This window comes from Engraulis encrasicolus, chromosome 15 (genome assembly GCF_034702125.1).
Source record: "Engraulis encrasicolus isolate BLACKSEA-1 chromosome 15, IST_EnEncr_1.0, whole genome shotgun sequence".
Taxonomy (NCBI): Eukaryota; Metazoa; Chordata; class Actinopteri; order Clupeiformes; family Engraulidae; genus Engraulis; species Engraulis encrasicolus.
Genome location: NC_085871.1, coordinates 38514748 through 38528625, shown reverse-complemented (window position 1 = coordinate 38528625; position 13878 = coordinate 38514748). Strand labels below are relative to the sequence as shown.

Sequence of the window (13878 nt, the reverse complement as noted above, 5' to 3'; positions counted from 1 at the left end):
TCCTCATGCATGCTATATTTGCCAACTATCAGGCTGGCATCTTGAGAGCAAGTCTTCAGCAGCATCCACAAATCCCAAGCCCACTTGACCATGGCTGGGCCAACTATGAAAATGACCAGCTCACTATGGATGCGGCAATCTCCAGCCCCTGAGGCAGTCCTACAACTGATGTCTTGCAAGTGCAGCCATCAATGTAAACTGCCGGATTGCCAATGTCTGAGAAGTAGCTCAAAATGCACAACCCTATAAAAACTTCAGACATGCGTATATCAGCATGAAGACGATAATCATGGTGACATATTTCCAGATGCTTACTGGACTGAGTCAGATCTTGAGGACTGAAATACAGGGTTCGTACGGTCATGAAAAACCTGGAAAAGTTATGGAATTTGAAAATTCAAATTTCCAGGCCTGGAAAAGTTATGGAAAACGTATTTTTGGTCAAAAGTTTTGGAAAAGTCATGGAAATCCATCCAGTGTTTCATCAATTATCTTTATGAAGTTGATGCCACGGCGTAATAAAATCTAAATGTCCGAGTTCTCGTGGAAATGTTGTCTAGTGCAGGCTGCGTCTGCCTAACCATGTGTTGCCAAATTGAGTGGGTTTCAAATAACGCATGTTGTAATGGCTCCAGGCGAGTTTCAAGCGTTTTTGGCGCTAGAAATCAGTCACACCTGGCAACCCGCCTCGTAACGCGCGAGCTAGATGTAGTGTGTGCGTGGTGGTGAGAGGTGATCATAGCTCTAATCCTAGAAAAGAAATGTGGTTCTGTACGATATTACAGCATGTCGCGAAGTGTTACTTCAACAATGCGCGGCTTAACTTTCTGAAAAGATGATCAACAATGGCTGGAGAGGACGAAAGTTGTGATGTGTCCGTCCGATATGGGCGAAGCAGCGGCACTTGTTAGCCACCTGAAGGGCAAGATACAGCAGGCGGTTACCTCCTCAGCTACTAACAGGTTAGCAATTATAAGCGTTACAAAATATTTAGCGGTTCTACAAAAACTTGGCTAATGCCAAAAGGAATACAACCCTAAGACCTGTTTGGTCTTGGTTTAATTTGCCAGATAGGGCACCAAGCGAACCTTTATGCTTTCGGTAAGCCCCGAGATTTTGATATTGATACGCAATGCACCTGCTGCCTGCGAGTGAACTTGTCCAGTGTGCTGAAAGATTACATGAAATCCGTACAGTAGTCTATGTGCAGCTGACCGCGAGCCAAACGATTACCAATGTCTGCATCACGCGCCTGTTTTGAAATACGGTATAAACGGCAGCGTGACTAGAGTTTGAAAAGTCATCTGTGGCTTTGCTTTCAAATCGGTCAGATCGTTGTAACACAAAATGAAACTCACCCTAGCATCTCCTTGAGTGGGCGTCAGACTAGAACTATGCCACGAACAGTGCAGTCTCTTTTTTTTTTTTTGCTCCAGCAACGACCACAACAAATGACAACATTATCATTCTTACAGGAGCTTTGGACTGTTGTGCTTAGGCAGGTGTAGTAGGCAGGCCTATGATTTCTTACTTGGGCAGGATGAGCATTTATCCATCTCCATAGAGAGCATGTTGATACAAATGTGTCTTCATGATGATTTCACGACCTTATTTGCTATAGGCTGGCCTAGGCCTATTCATTTTCATTTCTGACTGTACATTAGACAAGCGAATTATATAATATTGGTGAATAATAGCAGAATTAATGTAATACAACATGAAGTATAATGGTTGCTTATAGCTTGTAGTAAAAGATACCTATACTGCCCTACAATATCAGAACGCAGTATCTTGAAAATGGTCGAAAATGGGTTTAGACCGGAAATTGGCTTTAAAATACCTTCTTTTTCTTGTGTTAAAATTTTTTGGCCCAACTTGGTCCCGTTTCGGGAAAAAACGCAAAAAACTGATTATACTGCGCTTTTTGGTTTTAGGAGGCTACGTGTTACTAGCCAAGAACGCAGTATAATGCGAATTATACTGCACTTCTCCATTGACACCGTGGTTTTGGTGTAGACAGTAATACCACAACAGAGCGCAGTATAATGATTTTTCAGCTAAAAAGTAATGAGAATGTTTTTTTTTTTGCTTTTTTCTTGCGTGCATAAATTTTCACCATAAAAAAGTATTATATGGAAGTGTCATCACCACTTTACCTCCAACACAGTCGCGTGGACAGAAAGGAAACTTTAAAGCCTTTTTTCTCAGTTTGGCATTTTGAATTATACTGCGTTCTGAAATTGTAGGGCAGTATAGTGAATATGTTTATTGTTTACATATTTGTAATATAGGCTATGTAATACATAATATAATATGCCATAGTCTATAGTATAAATATATACAATAATTACAAATTTATAATATAGGCTACGTTTATAGCCTGTAATATAGCCTAATACGCTCCCACCGACCGCGCGCGATTGGTCATTGGTTTTTCGGTCCTGGAAATTCAGAAAAAAGTTTTGGAAAAGTCATGGAAAAGTCATGGAAAAAAATTGGTGAAAAAGTGTATGAACCCTGGTAATAATGCTCTTTAGTTTATTTTAACATGGTTAATCTGTATTTGTTCATGGTGTTTGTTCATGTTATTCTTGCTGTTGCAGGACACGTTAAATAAAAAAATAATAATAAAAAAAGATTTTATATGTTGTCATTTTTATCACATTTTGTCATTCACATATTGCTTAGGTGATTCTATTAGGTCTATTGATATGGTCTAACAACCGTTTTAGGGTCTTGATTGAAGGGAAAGCATCCCTGAGGAAATGTAAGTGCCCTGTGTGGTCAACAAACTGCATAATAACAAAGTTTTCACATTTCCGTTTTACTGGTCCACCATTTCAACGCATGATCTTTCACTAACTACCTCTTTGCAATGGTTATCATGCCATATTAATGTACAGTATATGGTTGTCACATGTTAGTATGTGTTAATTCATTATGTTTTTGGTGTTGCTTTGCTGTTGGGGGAAAAGTGAAAAAAGTACAAATAATAATAATTAAAAAAAAAAAAACGGATTTCATATGTTATCCTTTTTATCACATTTTGTCATTCACATATTGCTGAGGTGATTCTATTAGGCCTATTAGTGTGCTCTAACAACCCCTGTAGGGTCTTAGTAGAAGGGGAAGCATCCCTGAGGTAATTCAAGCACCCTGTGTGGTCAATTAACTACATAATAGCAAAGAACCACAATACCGATTTTCACATTTCCATTTTACTGGTCCACCATTTCAACACATGATAACTACCAAAAAGCTACCTGTTTGCAATGGTTATCATGCCAAACTGTTTACTTGAGATGTCCAAGAAGTCAAAAAAACAGATTAGAACTTGCCCACCCGTTCGATTGCGAGAAGTCAATTTTTGGGTCCTGGCTCAAGGCCTATATTGCCAAATTGTTATTTAGAGGAAATGTGTTTGGTTGGCATCCACTCTTTTTGTTTCATTTCTAAAATGCAAGTATAGAACAATGTTGTATTTTCAAAGGGTAATGTTCAGATTACTGAGTTGCTGTTACTGTGGTACCAAATGCAATTTAAAAAAGTGTAACCCATATGGGTAGTCTACTCATAGCCTCATAGGCTAGCGTACTCATATGCGAGACATTGTATTTTCAGGACAGGAGTGTAATTGCCTCTCTGGTCTCTCTTTTAAAAAATCTGCCCCCCTGACCAATTTCATCCCAGCTCCCTGCCAGATCATGAATATTTACCTATGTACCAGAATAAATTTCAAGTTTTACTTAATGGCTTAATTTGTGCATTTCATATAGGGAGGGGAATATGTTCCTTTTTCTTCTCAGCCATTTTGAAGTGCACTAACATTGTACTTTTAGGATGTCCACAAAAGTAAAAAAAAAAAAAAAAAAAACTCTCAGATAGTCTCAAAAAGCCCCATTTTACCTTCATTTTTTTCAAAAATCGTGCACCGCAGAAGGGGGGGAGGACCCACACTTAACCCCCCCCCACCCCCCACCCCCTTCCTCCCTCATACTACAAAATCCTGGAAAAAGCCCTGGGGCTGGTTTTGGGAAGGACACAATTGGAAAACTTGGAAACATACAATGCGGGGAACATGGAAGCCTTTTTTAGGAAAAGGGTCCTATGTTCCCCTGTCCCATACAAAGGCAGGGGAACATAGGACCCGGGGAACATAGGTACGCTCCCCTCACACACACACACACGCTTCTCGAGCCGTGTGCTGCAAAAGAGGAGGAACCAAGGCACTTCCTGTGCTTATAGGCCCTGCTTCAGCAGATACAAGTGACAGCTCTGTCAGAGTGAATCGTCTATGATGGGCAGACCTGTCACGCATAGGGTAGTAGAAGCTTTTAGATGCTCAAAATGGCTTTTCTTTTATGTCTTCTGGTGATTTGCAGGCTCACTTTCTGTGAAGAAATGTGGACTTCTTCTAATGGAGATATTGTTGATTTTGCATTTGGAATAAATAAGCTGTTTGTCCAAACCAATACTTGGATTTATCAACTGAGTCTCGACCTCATTCTGGAAATGTCAAATGAGACAAACTACAACGCAATGGGGACTCTGGTCCCATTTCTGAGTAACAGGACATTGATAGTATGTGGATCATCACACTACAACCCATACTGTAACGTTCTTGACATTAATGACATCTCCAAAAGGATACACATGGAAGAAATAAGCATCGGGTCAAATCCGAATGTAGCATTTATAATTGGTCATCACTCTGAAAAATTCTTACTGGTGGCCGTTAAAAACTCGATAGATTCTGGCGCCGACGCTTGGGTGACTTTACGCTCAACAAGCAATGCACAACCTGGGGGCATCTTTTCCAGATCAGAGCGTAACGGTATGGCAGCCATTCAGCCAATTGAAGGCACGGCGGTCCAAGTGGTGGATGGCTTCGAGCTTACTGCATCCCTTGAGGTGTTTCTATTCGTAAATGTAATGAGTGGATCCGTGTCCAGTGTGAAACTCTTGAGCCTTGACAGCAGCAAGACCCAATACCGGTTGTCAGCCAAAAGGGAAACGTTCAAGACCCTGCAAGGTGCAGTCCTGCAGTGCTACGCGGGAGAGTCGTGGATACTTCTATCCTCCGCCGTTATTCCCGGAGACTCCCCCGTCCTTTGGACAGGTGTCTTTCAGAGCGAGAAGAACCCTTTGGACTCGGTGGTGGCGATTTTCAACATCAGCCGATCTCTCACAGGCAAAGTTACAGGTTTCTGTACAAAAACAGAACGCTGTGACAAACAGGTCAAATAACAACACATGTATAATGCAGTTGCCCATGTTTTATAACCATTTGTGCATTTTATGTAAAAAGGAAATATTATGAGTTCAAAAGCTGTGTCTGTATGTGTTTCTCTCCAGCCTGAGAATATCGCAGATAAAATCTTGACGCCAGTTCTGCTTCTGCTGAGGAAGGCCTCTGTAACATCGGTCGCTGTCTTGAGAAGCAACTCTTGGATTATGCTTTTCTGCAGCACTGAGACTGGACTTCTTATCAGGGTTAGTAAATGAGCAAGATGCTCAGGAGTCATTAAATTAACCACTGTAAATTAGACATTTATATTCACAGTTTAACTTTCTTTCACAAGCTTCTTTTTTGTGAAACTTATCAGAGATAGGAGTCATAAAAAATCAAATATAAATGGTCAGTGACGTGCACAGACATTTTGGGGGGCAGTTGCTGGAAGGGGGGGGGGGGTGTTGGCATGTGGAACTTTGGCTTTACTAGAGGCTATTGCATTGGAGCATTATTTTAACACGATTTTGATTCATGCCACATTTGTAGATTACCATATCAACATGGACCACAGTACATTTTGACAAAAACTTTTTTTTTAAAAAAGAACTTTCAAAAAGGGCCCTTTTTGGCCAGTAGAGCAAAGGGGCAGATGCTTTAGCACCACCTCATTCCTATCTGTACACGCATGTAAGTGGTTATTTGGATTTGTGACTCAGCAAGGGAAGCATCCCCTGGTTTCCCTTCACTTTCAATATGATAATGTGTTCTCACTTGTGTACTATTTTCAATTCAGGTTGATCTGGATGAATCTCTCAAACCAGGCTGCCCCAATGTGTTGTACAGCTCATATGATGATCAGCCGTTTTCGCGCAAGATGCTCTTTAATCCAGTCAATCACACACACATTTACCTGGTGCAAGGCACACAGGTAGGTCCTTCCACATCTAATGCACCAAATATCTGTTTGTCGTGTGGTTCTAAAGGTGCTCTGTGTAATATTTTAGTAGTTAATTTCGAGAGTTCATGCTGCAATGGTAGGCCTACTTGTCATAATGAAAAAGGGGATCTTCTCCATGGTCAGCCATTTTGAATTTCCAGGGATGTACATTTTTATCTGCTAAACTTAATATACTTAAGTCATACTAGTAAATATTATTTTATTTAAAAAAATACATGTGTCAATAAGCAGCACAGTTTCAATGAGCAGCATAGTTGCAATTCCTACTCTGGTCACCATCCTGCACAGTGCCCTTCTAAAGGATTCTCCTGTAGTGTGCTGGAACTGGCAGGATGACAAGTAGGCTAACTCAGTGTTTCTCAACAGGGGTGCCGCAGGCCTCCCTCAGGGGTGCCGCAGGCCTCCCTCAGGGGTGCCGTAGAAACGTGGCTGATAAATAAATTATGTAATATATTAATACATATTTTTTCTAAATTGATAAGTTAATGTTAGTCAGTGGAATCTTTCATCTGCCATTTACGCACAATAAAGTAAATATAGGTCGCCCCAGTCAGCTACAACTTCAAACGTAGGTCGTGTGTCATCTCCAAATGTGTTACGTTTCTAAACTTGTTGTGGTATCGGATGCAATGCCATGTTACGTGTTGTTGGTTTGGGGTGCCTTGAAAATTGTCATGAATTGAAAGGGTGCCTCGCCTAAAAAGAAGGTTGAGAAACACTGGGCTAACTTACTACTGCATATGCCTCAAACAATGACCATGTGGATGTGGACTATGTAAAACTGTCGTTCGTGGCTTCTCTCTCTCTCTCTCGCTCTCTCTCTCGCTCTCTCTCTCTCTCTCGCACTCTCTAGATGAGAAAGATCCCTGTAGCCCAGTGTGAAGTGTATAAGTCTCTTAGTGACTGTTGGTCTGCAATTGACCCCTTCTGCGGATGGTGTGTGTCTGATCACAAGTAAGGCGCACGCACACACACACACACACACCACGGTAATGTTGTAAAGCCAAACTTCACCTAGCCTCTCTTCTCTCCCCAAGCGAAAACCTATTTTAACCAAGTGTAGATGAAACAGCAGCCATGTCTGAGAGCCACAGTATAGGTACATTTTGTTTTCTCTTCCTTCAGGTGCACGTTTCAGCACGACTGCTCCCCCTCTGACTGGGTCTCAGTTCCTGGTACGGCCAAGAAGAGGGAGGTCAATTCTGTCCATATGAACAGAGATAGCACTGGACAGGTATGGGTTATGTGTGGTGCTTAGTTTAGTTTTCAAGTTAAAGGGACAGTTTGGTCAATTTCAACATGCAGTCGTATTGCTCACGCTACCCTTGACTTGTCAGTACCTGGTGATGCCACATTTTTCGGCTCAGCCCTTTCCGAGATATGAGCAATTGTAATGGGGGCAGCATTTGTTTACATTTTTAAAAAATGAAACATAGGCCAACTCCAAATATTTTCCCAAAAGGTACTGCTGTTTGCTAGTTGTCTGCTGATGTTTTATAACCTTTTGGATGTTTTTGGGAATAAATAAAAAAGTTTTTTTGAAATGTAAACAAAGAGCTGCCCCCATTACAATGACCAGGATCTCGGAAACGGCTGAAGAAGAAGAAAAAAAAATATCAGGCACTGACAAGTCCAGGGTAGTGTGAGCATTACAACTGCATGTTGAAATTGACCAAACTATCCCTTTAAGGCAAAGGCAAAGATGAAGATGAACTACACAAACAGAAATTCTTGGATCAGCAGCATGTGTCTGAAAAATACTATTGGCAAAAAAAAGCACTTCTCGAAAACCAACTCAATCCAACAAGCCATAGATCCTTAGATTGCTAATCATATCCTAATGTTAATCATAAACCATTGTATTTCTCCAGAAGCTAAAATGACCTGATAGACAAACAGAGTACAGAGTATTTTTTGTTGATTTGTGTTGCTTGGTTAGGCCCTTTACACACTAGGGCAGTAAAGCATTGCGGAACGGACACGATTTTTACCGGCATCGGTGAAAATACATGGAAACATATCTGTCCTTACACACCAACCGGCGATAGTCGGGCGTCAACGGCGCGGGAGCGCTGCATTTGGAAAATAGAACTCGAGCGTATTTTTCACGCCGGCAACCGGCGGTGTCTCATTCAAATGAATGGCAAGGTAGCACTCTAGCTTTGGCTGTGGGGGGGGTTTTGAACAGGACTGGCCGCGCACGCCGACGCCGTCAGTGTGAAAGACAGAGTAGAACACAACGGCTGAAACTAAGCCGAAAGACCGCGTTCGTCTCGCGTCCGTTCCGTTCGGCTTTGGTATGTCTGACGCCTTAATGTTACTGTTGCTTAATTTTTTTTCTATGTCCAGCACTGATGGTTGTTTTTGCTTCCTGTGTAAGGACATCATGGTGACAGCTTCCCCCAATCTGAATGCGAGCATTGATTTCTCGTGTTCAATAGAGGAGTGTGATAATCCTGGACCTGTAAACACCTGTTCCTGCACCTTTTCCAGTGATAGCTTCCCTGCTGAAGGTCTCTGAACACTTTATCTCTGGAAACCGACTGTATTTTGAAATATGCTCAAATATCACACTTCATCCATAATCTGATCATTACTGACATTTTGTGACACTGTGTGTGTGTGCTGTTTGCAGGACTCAATATAAAAGTCAAGATCATGGTGCAAAGGGAGACACATATTCAAAAGGTCCATTTGAAGAACTGCCCCAGTATCAGAGGAACACCAACTTCTGCTCTGTAAGAGAACGTCTGTGGTTAAGAGGGTGCTGACATTTAGAGAAAAAGATTTCTAAGAAAATAATCAGATGTCATGTTGGGTTTTGAAGTTTTACTCGACCATTTTGCATTTGCATTTCCTGTTGGAAAAACAAGGGCCCTGTAGCAACCGTATTTCATGAGAGTGACAAGTGTTAGCTCTGTGGCAGTTGATAAGCTTTATAACGCACTCAACTCAATAAAAGTTAAGTGTGACTGGGTGCTAATACCGTAAAAGATTCTACAAACGAGAGGAGAGAGGACAGCATGCCTAGTTACTATACATTTTACTGTCCGTTTGTGGCAGGTGATAAATAAATGTGCCAAGTAATGACCCCCCCTCTGTGTGTGTGTGTGCGTGCGTATGTGTGGCAGGTGTATGGAGTGCATCTCTGCAGGCTGTGAGTGGACTTCAGATTCTGAGTGCACCTGGAGACCAGTCTCTGCAAACTCTTCTGCCTACACACAGGTAAGCACAGCTTCACCGACACACAATCCTTATGCAGCATGTAGAAATCATACTGAGTAGACATACCAGCTTTCGCCAAATAAAAAAACTCTCCACCAATATGACAGCTGAAATGTAAGACTGGTATTTCTCTCTCACTCCACCTTCTCTGTCTCTCTCTCTCTCTGTCTTGGTCTCGTGTCTTTCACTCTCACGGCAACTCTCCCAACTCTTTCTCTCAGTTGTCTGAGGATGGATGTAAGGGCCTCCCTTCAGGACAAAACGATGAGCCAGTGAGTAGTACTTAACTTCTTCATTTGATTGTTTTTCTCAATTCTACCCCAGAGATGAGTGATGTGAGTCAAAGTGAAAGTGACCCAACAACATTGCAGGATGTGGTGGATTAGCAGGGCTGCATTTTACTGCTAACCACTTTTTCAGTGCGAGTAAGATGTGTGAAATTCACACTTCAATGAGGCCATTTCCATGACAACCTTCTTTAGAATGATTCGAGTTACTTTGGGTGTGTCTTGCATTAGTCTGTCAGGGTTTTTTTTCCCCAAGAGAATGGCAGCTTTGCTGCAGCTTCAATTGCTTCAATGCAATGTCCGTCATCATTCATGAGAACATCCATTGTACTCGTCTTCTCTTTCTTTATACCAATTCCTCTATACTGTCATTAGAAGCCAGAGGTTATATCTATGACACCCAGTGAAGTCTCCATCCATGGCCAAAATGGTGCCATCATCACAGGCCGGAGCCTGAAATCCGTCACCAAGGTCCGTTTCCAAGGAACGCTGGACTGCAATCCTAAAGAGTAGGTGCAGAGGGTCATGGGTAGTGAAGGGGAATAACAGTTACATAATAGAACCCATTATTACAATAGATTGCTAATATAATAATATAAAACACTGCCGGCACAGCACTGTACTAAGTGAAACTGTCTCTTTCTCTCCTCTTTCATGCAACCAGGTCGCCAGTGCTCTATTCTACAAACGCCAGTTCTGAATTTTTGACGTTCAACATTCCAAGTGGAACCAAAGGCACGGTGAGAGTGTGTGTGTTGACGCCAGGCGACCAGTGCCACAGCAACGCCACACTCACCTATGACTCCCCGCCTACCTGCAGGAGATTACAGCCAAAGACCACATGGGTCAGGTGAGGTATCACGCAAAGCTATTCAAGGATGCCTTTCCCAAACAACAGATGTTAGCACTGAATTTCTTCAAATTAGCATTTGCCTAACCCCTTGCTTTGGGCTTTCACCAAGCTCAGTTGATTCAGATGCATTCATTCCAACATTCTGTAAATTCTGTGGATATACAGAAGTGTAATCTCAAAGTTATGTCTTAAAAGTTGTATAACTAACACAATGGTAAATAGTAAAATACTTTTCACATCTGAATTGATTATCAAGGATTGGACATTCCAGTTTGTTGACTATACTTTGTCCATCAGTAACAGTCACTGTTGGGTGTAGGCTTAATAGCGTCCAGGCTCCCAGACATCCTTCCTCTGAAGTTCATTACTCTGTCTGTCTATTCTGCAGTGGTGGCAGGAAGATTCAGATTTTGGGCTCCAAGTTGATGTTTGTAGAGCAGGTGAAGCATGCTGACTGGCTTGCTTACATGACCCCTGAATTTATCTCTGAGGTAAATACCCAGCATTGAGATGCATTTGCCATTATTACCTCCGCCAAGGAGGTTATGTTTTCAGTTGCGTTGGTTCGTCTGTTTGTCTGTCTGTCAGCAGGATAACTCAAAAAGTTTTGAACAGATTTTGATGAAATTTTGTGTAGTTGTTGGAAATGACCAAAGGAACAAGTGATTAAATGTTGGTGATGATCCGTATCCATGATTTTAAAAAAAAAGATTATTCACTTATAGCGGAATTCACCCCTGGTCATTGTATGCTGTTATCACAGATAATGTATCCTTATTTTGCATTTTACATGAGAAAAATAAAGTAATTTGCTTTATTTTGTTTAATTTTGCTTTTATTAATTTAACTATGACTAAGAGTGAATAAAAAGCAAATGGAAAAAAAAAGTTGAGATGTGCCGCTCGTGTCGCAACTGTCGCTGTCCTCAGATTAGTGCTGAAACGGAAAATTAGAAGAGGTAACCTTACATTTAGCCTATTTTTGGGAAAAAGTAATGGTCATTAAATAGGGAAGTAGCCTATCTATCTCTGCTCATGTTTTAGGCCTATCTGTTTAATCCCCTCAAATCCAGAGGCGAGGCCAACTTGCTGTCTCCGTTCAACCAACTTTATCAAAGAAGAGCGCTCGCTTTCTCGCCCTCTCTCTCTCTCGCTCGTGTTTGGCCAAAAGCCGTTTCATCCGGACCTCTGCTGTTAGCCAAATAGGCAAGCCAGAGGAAGTTGATTAATCATAAATAAAACTAATGTGCAGGCTGGCTTTTAAAAATGGTCTTCATCCCATTCATTGACTAATGCAAGTTCAACATGAAGGAAAATCGCCCCTCTGTAATTGTACCGTTACTTGCAACTGTAGGCTAGCTTAAAAACCTGCATAAATAGCGCATCGGGAAGGACACCCCATCGTTTGAGGGAGGTGTTGAGTTAGACCTGCACTTTGAAGATGTAGCCTAGGCTATCGTCGCTTACTTTGGTCAAGAGTTTAATTTGATTTGTCCGTTCGCGTCTCCCTTGTCCCTCGTGTTTATCATTTATGAAAAATAGGCCTCCCTGACTACCTGGGGAGTGCGCTGAAAACTACAATGAATTGACAGTAGATTTCAGTAGCCTGCCTTCATGTGCCTTGTTTTTGCTCGTGTTAAATGTAACCAAGTCCAAGTGCAATAATGATAGCCGGCACATGAATTCATGGCTACTTTATTTGCAACCTGCGTAAGAGGAACACGGACATCGCCAGCGGTGCAAGGAGGACGACGCATGGGTCACGCCTCGTTTGAGGATAGAAATGGTCGTAGCCTCCATCAACTAACTTTGAATAATCTTAAAATAAAGCCTGATTCAATTAAAGACAACTTCACTGGCGTGTGCCTACAGTAGGCTATTGTTTAGCCCATTAGGACTCGAATCCGTGTCTGTGGCTGCTGCACCGTGGTCCGGACCGGACCTCAAATAATTCAGCAAGCTTTTTTAAAAGACGAATAAACTTAAAAACTTAAAACTTAAAAACATAACAAAACAAAAAACATGTAGGCTATGCCTACCATGTGTCATTACAATTTGTATGTAGGCCTAATTGGCTGCACCTGGCAGGCTAGACATCGTGGACTGGTGCACTCCGATAGCCTATCATAGATGATTTGTAATGACAATGAGCGCATATTAACAATGCGGACAAAACTTTTTTTTCCAAGCAGTTGGATTGAATGCACCAAGGCTTTTACTACTGTAACCTATACTTAAAGGATGAACTGGACAATGTAAATATCTCCATCCTCGAAATTTGTTATCTGCCTGTCTGCTGTTCTTATGCTGCCTGTCATACCAAGGTGATTTGATGACGTGTCAAATCAAATCAACCAGCAACGTTCTAATGGCATTTGTAGTCGTTATTTTTTTCTTCCAGTGATTTGGCGACGCTTCAAATCACAATAACTAAAACAATGAATGGCTTCTATATTTAATATAAAGATATTATATCCAGTGGCAGCATAATCCCCTGTTATAAAGTGGTCTAATACAGAGATAGTGAACAATATTGTTTGAAAGGTGAATTCCTAGGGTTAGGGTTGAGCCTGAGTGCATTTCTAGTTGTAGATTGTATACGGTTTGTAGTTGTCTACTTTGAAAGGAATTTGTTTTTACCTTGCAGACTCTAGTGTATTCTTCTCTGTGGATTTAACTGTGGCCAACCAGTCAGTGAGGTGCTCACAGAAGCTGTCCTATCTCCCAAACCCACAATTTACCAGTTTCACCCCTGTGCAAATAGGCAAAAACACAGCAGTTTACATACAGGTAGGCTCAATACACTCACACTCATCATACACACTACTAGACTTGGCTCGCAGAACCAACCCCCTCTCACACACACACTAATATTCTCTCTCTCTCTCTCTCTCTCTCTCTCTCTCTCTCTCTCATACACATACACATACACACTAATTCTCCTTTGTTAGAAAACGGCAGACTCTCTAGGCTTGAATGGAACAGAGATCCAGGTGGAGGCTCTGCAGTGGGGCGAGTCGTACGAGTGTGAGGTGCAGGGAATCGAGCACAGCGATGATGCCTCCACCGTGATCTGCAAGATTAGTGACTAGGCAGGACTCAGTATTGACACTATCAAGGTCAGTAGCACATGGATTCTTATTCTTTTGAACTCCCTGCCCAGGGGGCAGATGTAAATTAGCTTTTTAGCTAACTCTGGTTCTAGAACTGTCTTGTACATAGTCCCTGTCAAATTTCAGAAAACAGTAAGGGCAGTCATTTGACAGAATGCCCAAATGACAAATGGCTTAAGGATTGATACATGGGTGTTTGAACATGGCTAA

At 41.7% G+C, this 13878-nt stretch overlaps 1 protein-coding gene across 1 annotated transcript; it reads left to right on the top strand.

Moving 5' to 3' along the window:
* The first annotated feature begins 4384 nt into the window (after window positions 1–4384).
* Window positions 4385–13674, top strand: LOC134464270 (plexin-C1-like). Its single transcript, XM_063217739.1, has 14 exons — window positions 4385–5238; window positions 5356–5493; window positions 6027–6161; window positions 7045–7145; window positions 7317–7425; window positions 8572–8704; window positions 8827–8929; window positions 9323–9416; window positions 9638–9688; window positions 10079–10212; window positions 10368–10553; window positions 10945–11058; window positions 13210–13345; window positions 13507–13674. The coding sequence occupies exons 1-14, from the start codon at window positions 4402–4404 to the stop codon at window positions 13645–13647; spliced, it is 2412 nt and encodes an 803-aa protein (XP_063073809.1). The 5' UTR covers window positions 4385–4401; the 3' UTR covers window positions 13648–13674.
* Window positions 13675–13878: the final 204 nt, after the last annotated feature.

Excerpts from the sequence above, each read along its gene's own strand:
- LOC134464270 (XM_063217739.1), top strand. The coding sequence starts at position 4,402 with ATGTGGACTTCTTCTAATGGAGATATTGTTGATTTTGCATTTGGAATA. Across the intron at positions 5,239-5,355 it reads CAGAACGCTGTGACAAACAG|CCTGAGAATATCGCAGATAA; the intron begins GTCAAATAACAA and ends GTTTCTCTCCAG. Across the intron at positions 10,213-10,367 it reads CTGGACTGCAATCCTAAAGA|GTCGCCAGTGCTCTATTCTA; the intron begins GTAGGTGCAGAG and ends TCATGCAACCAG.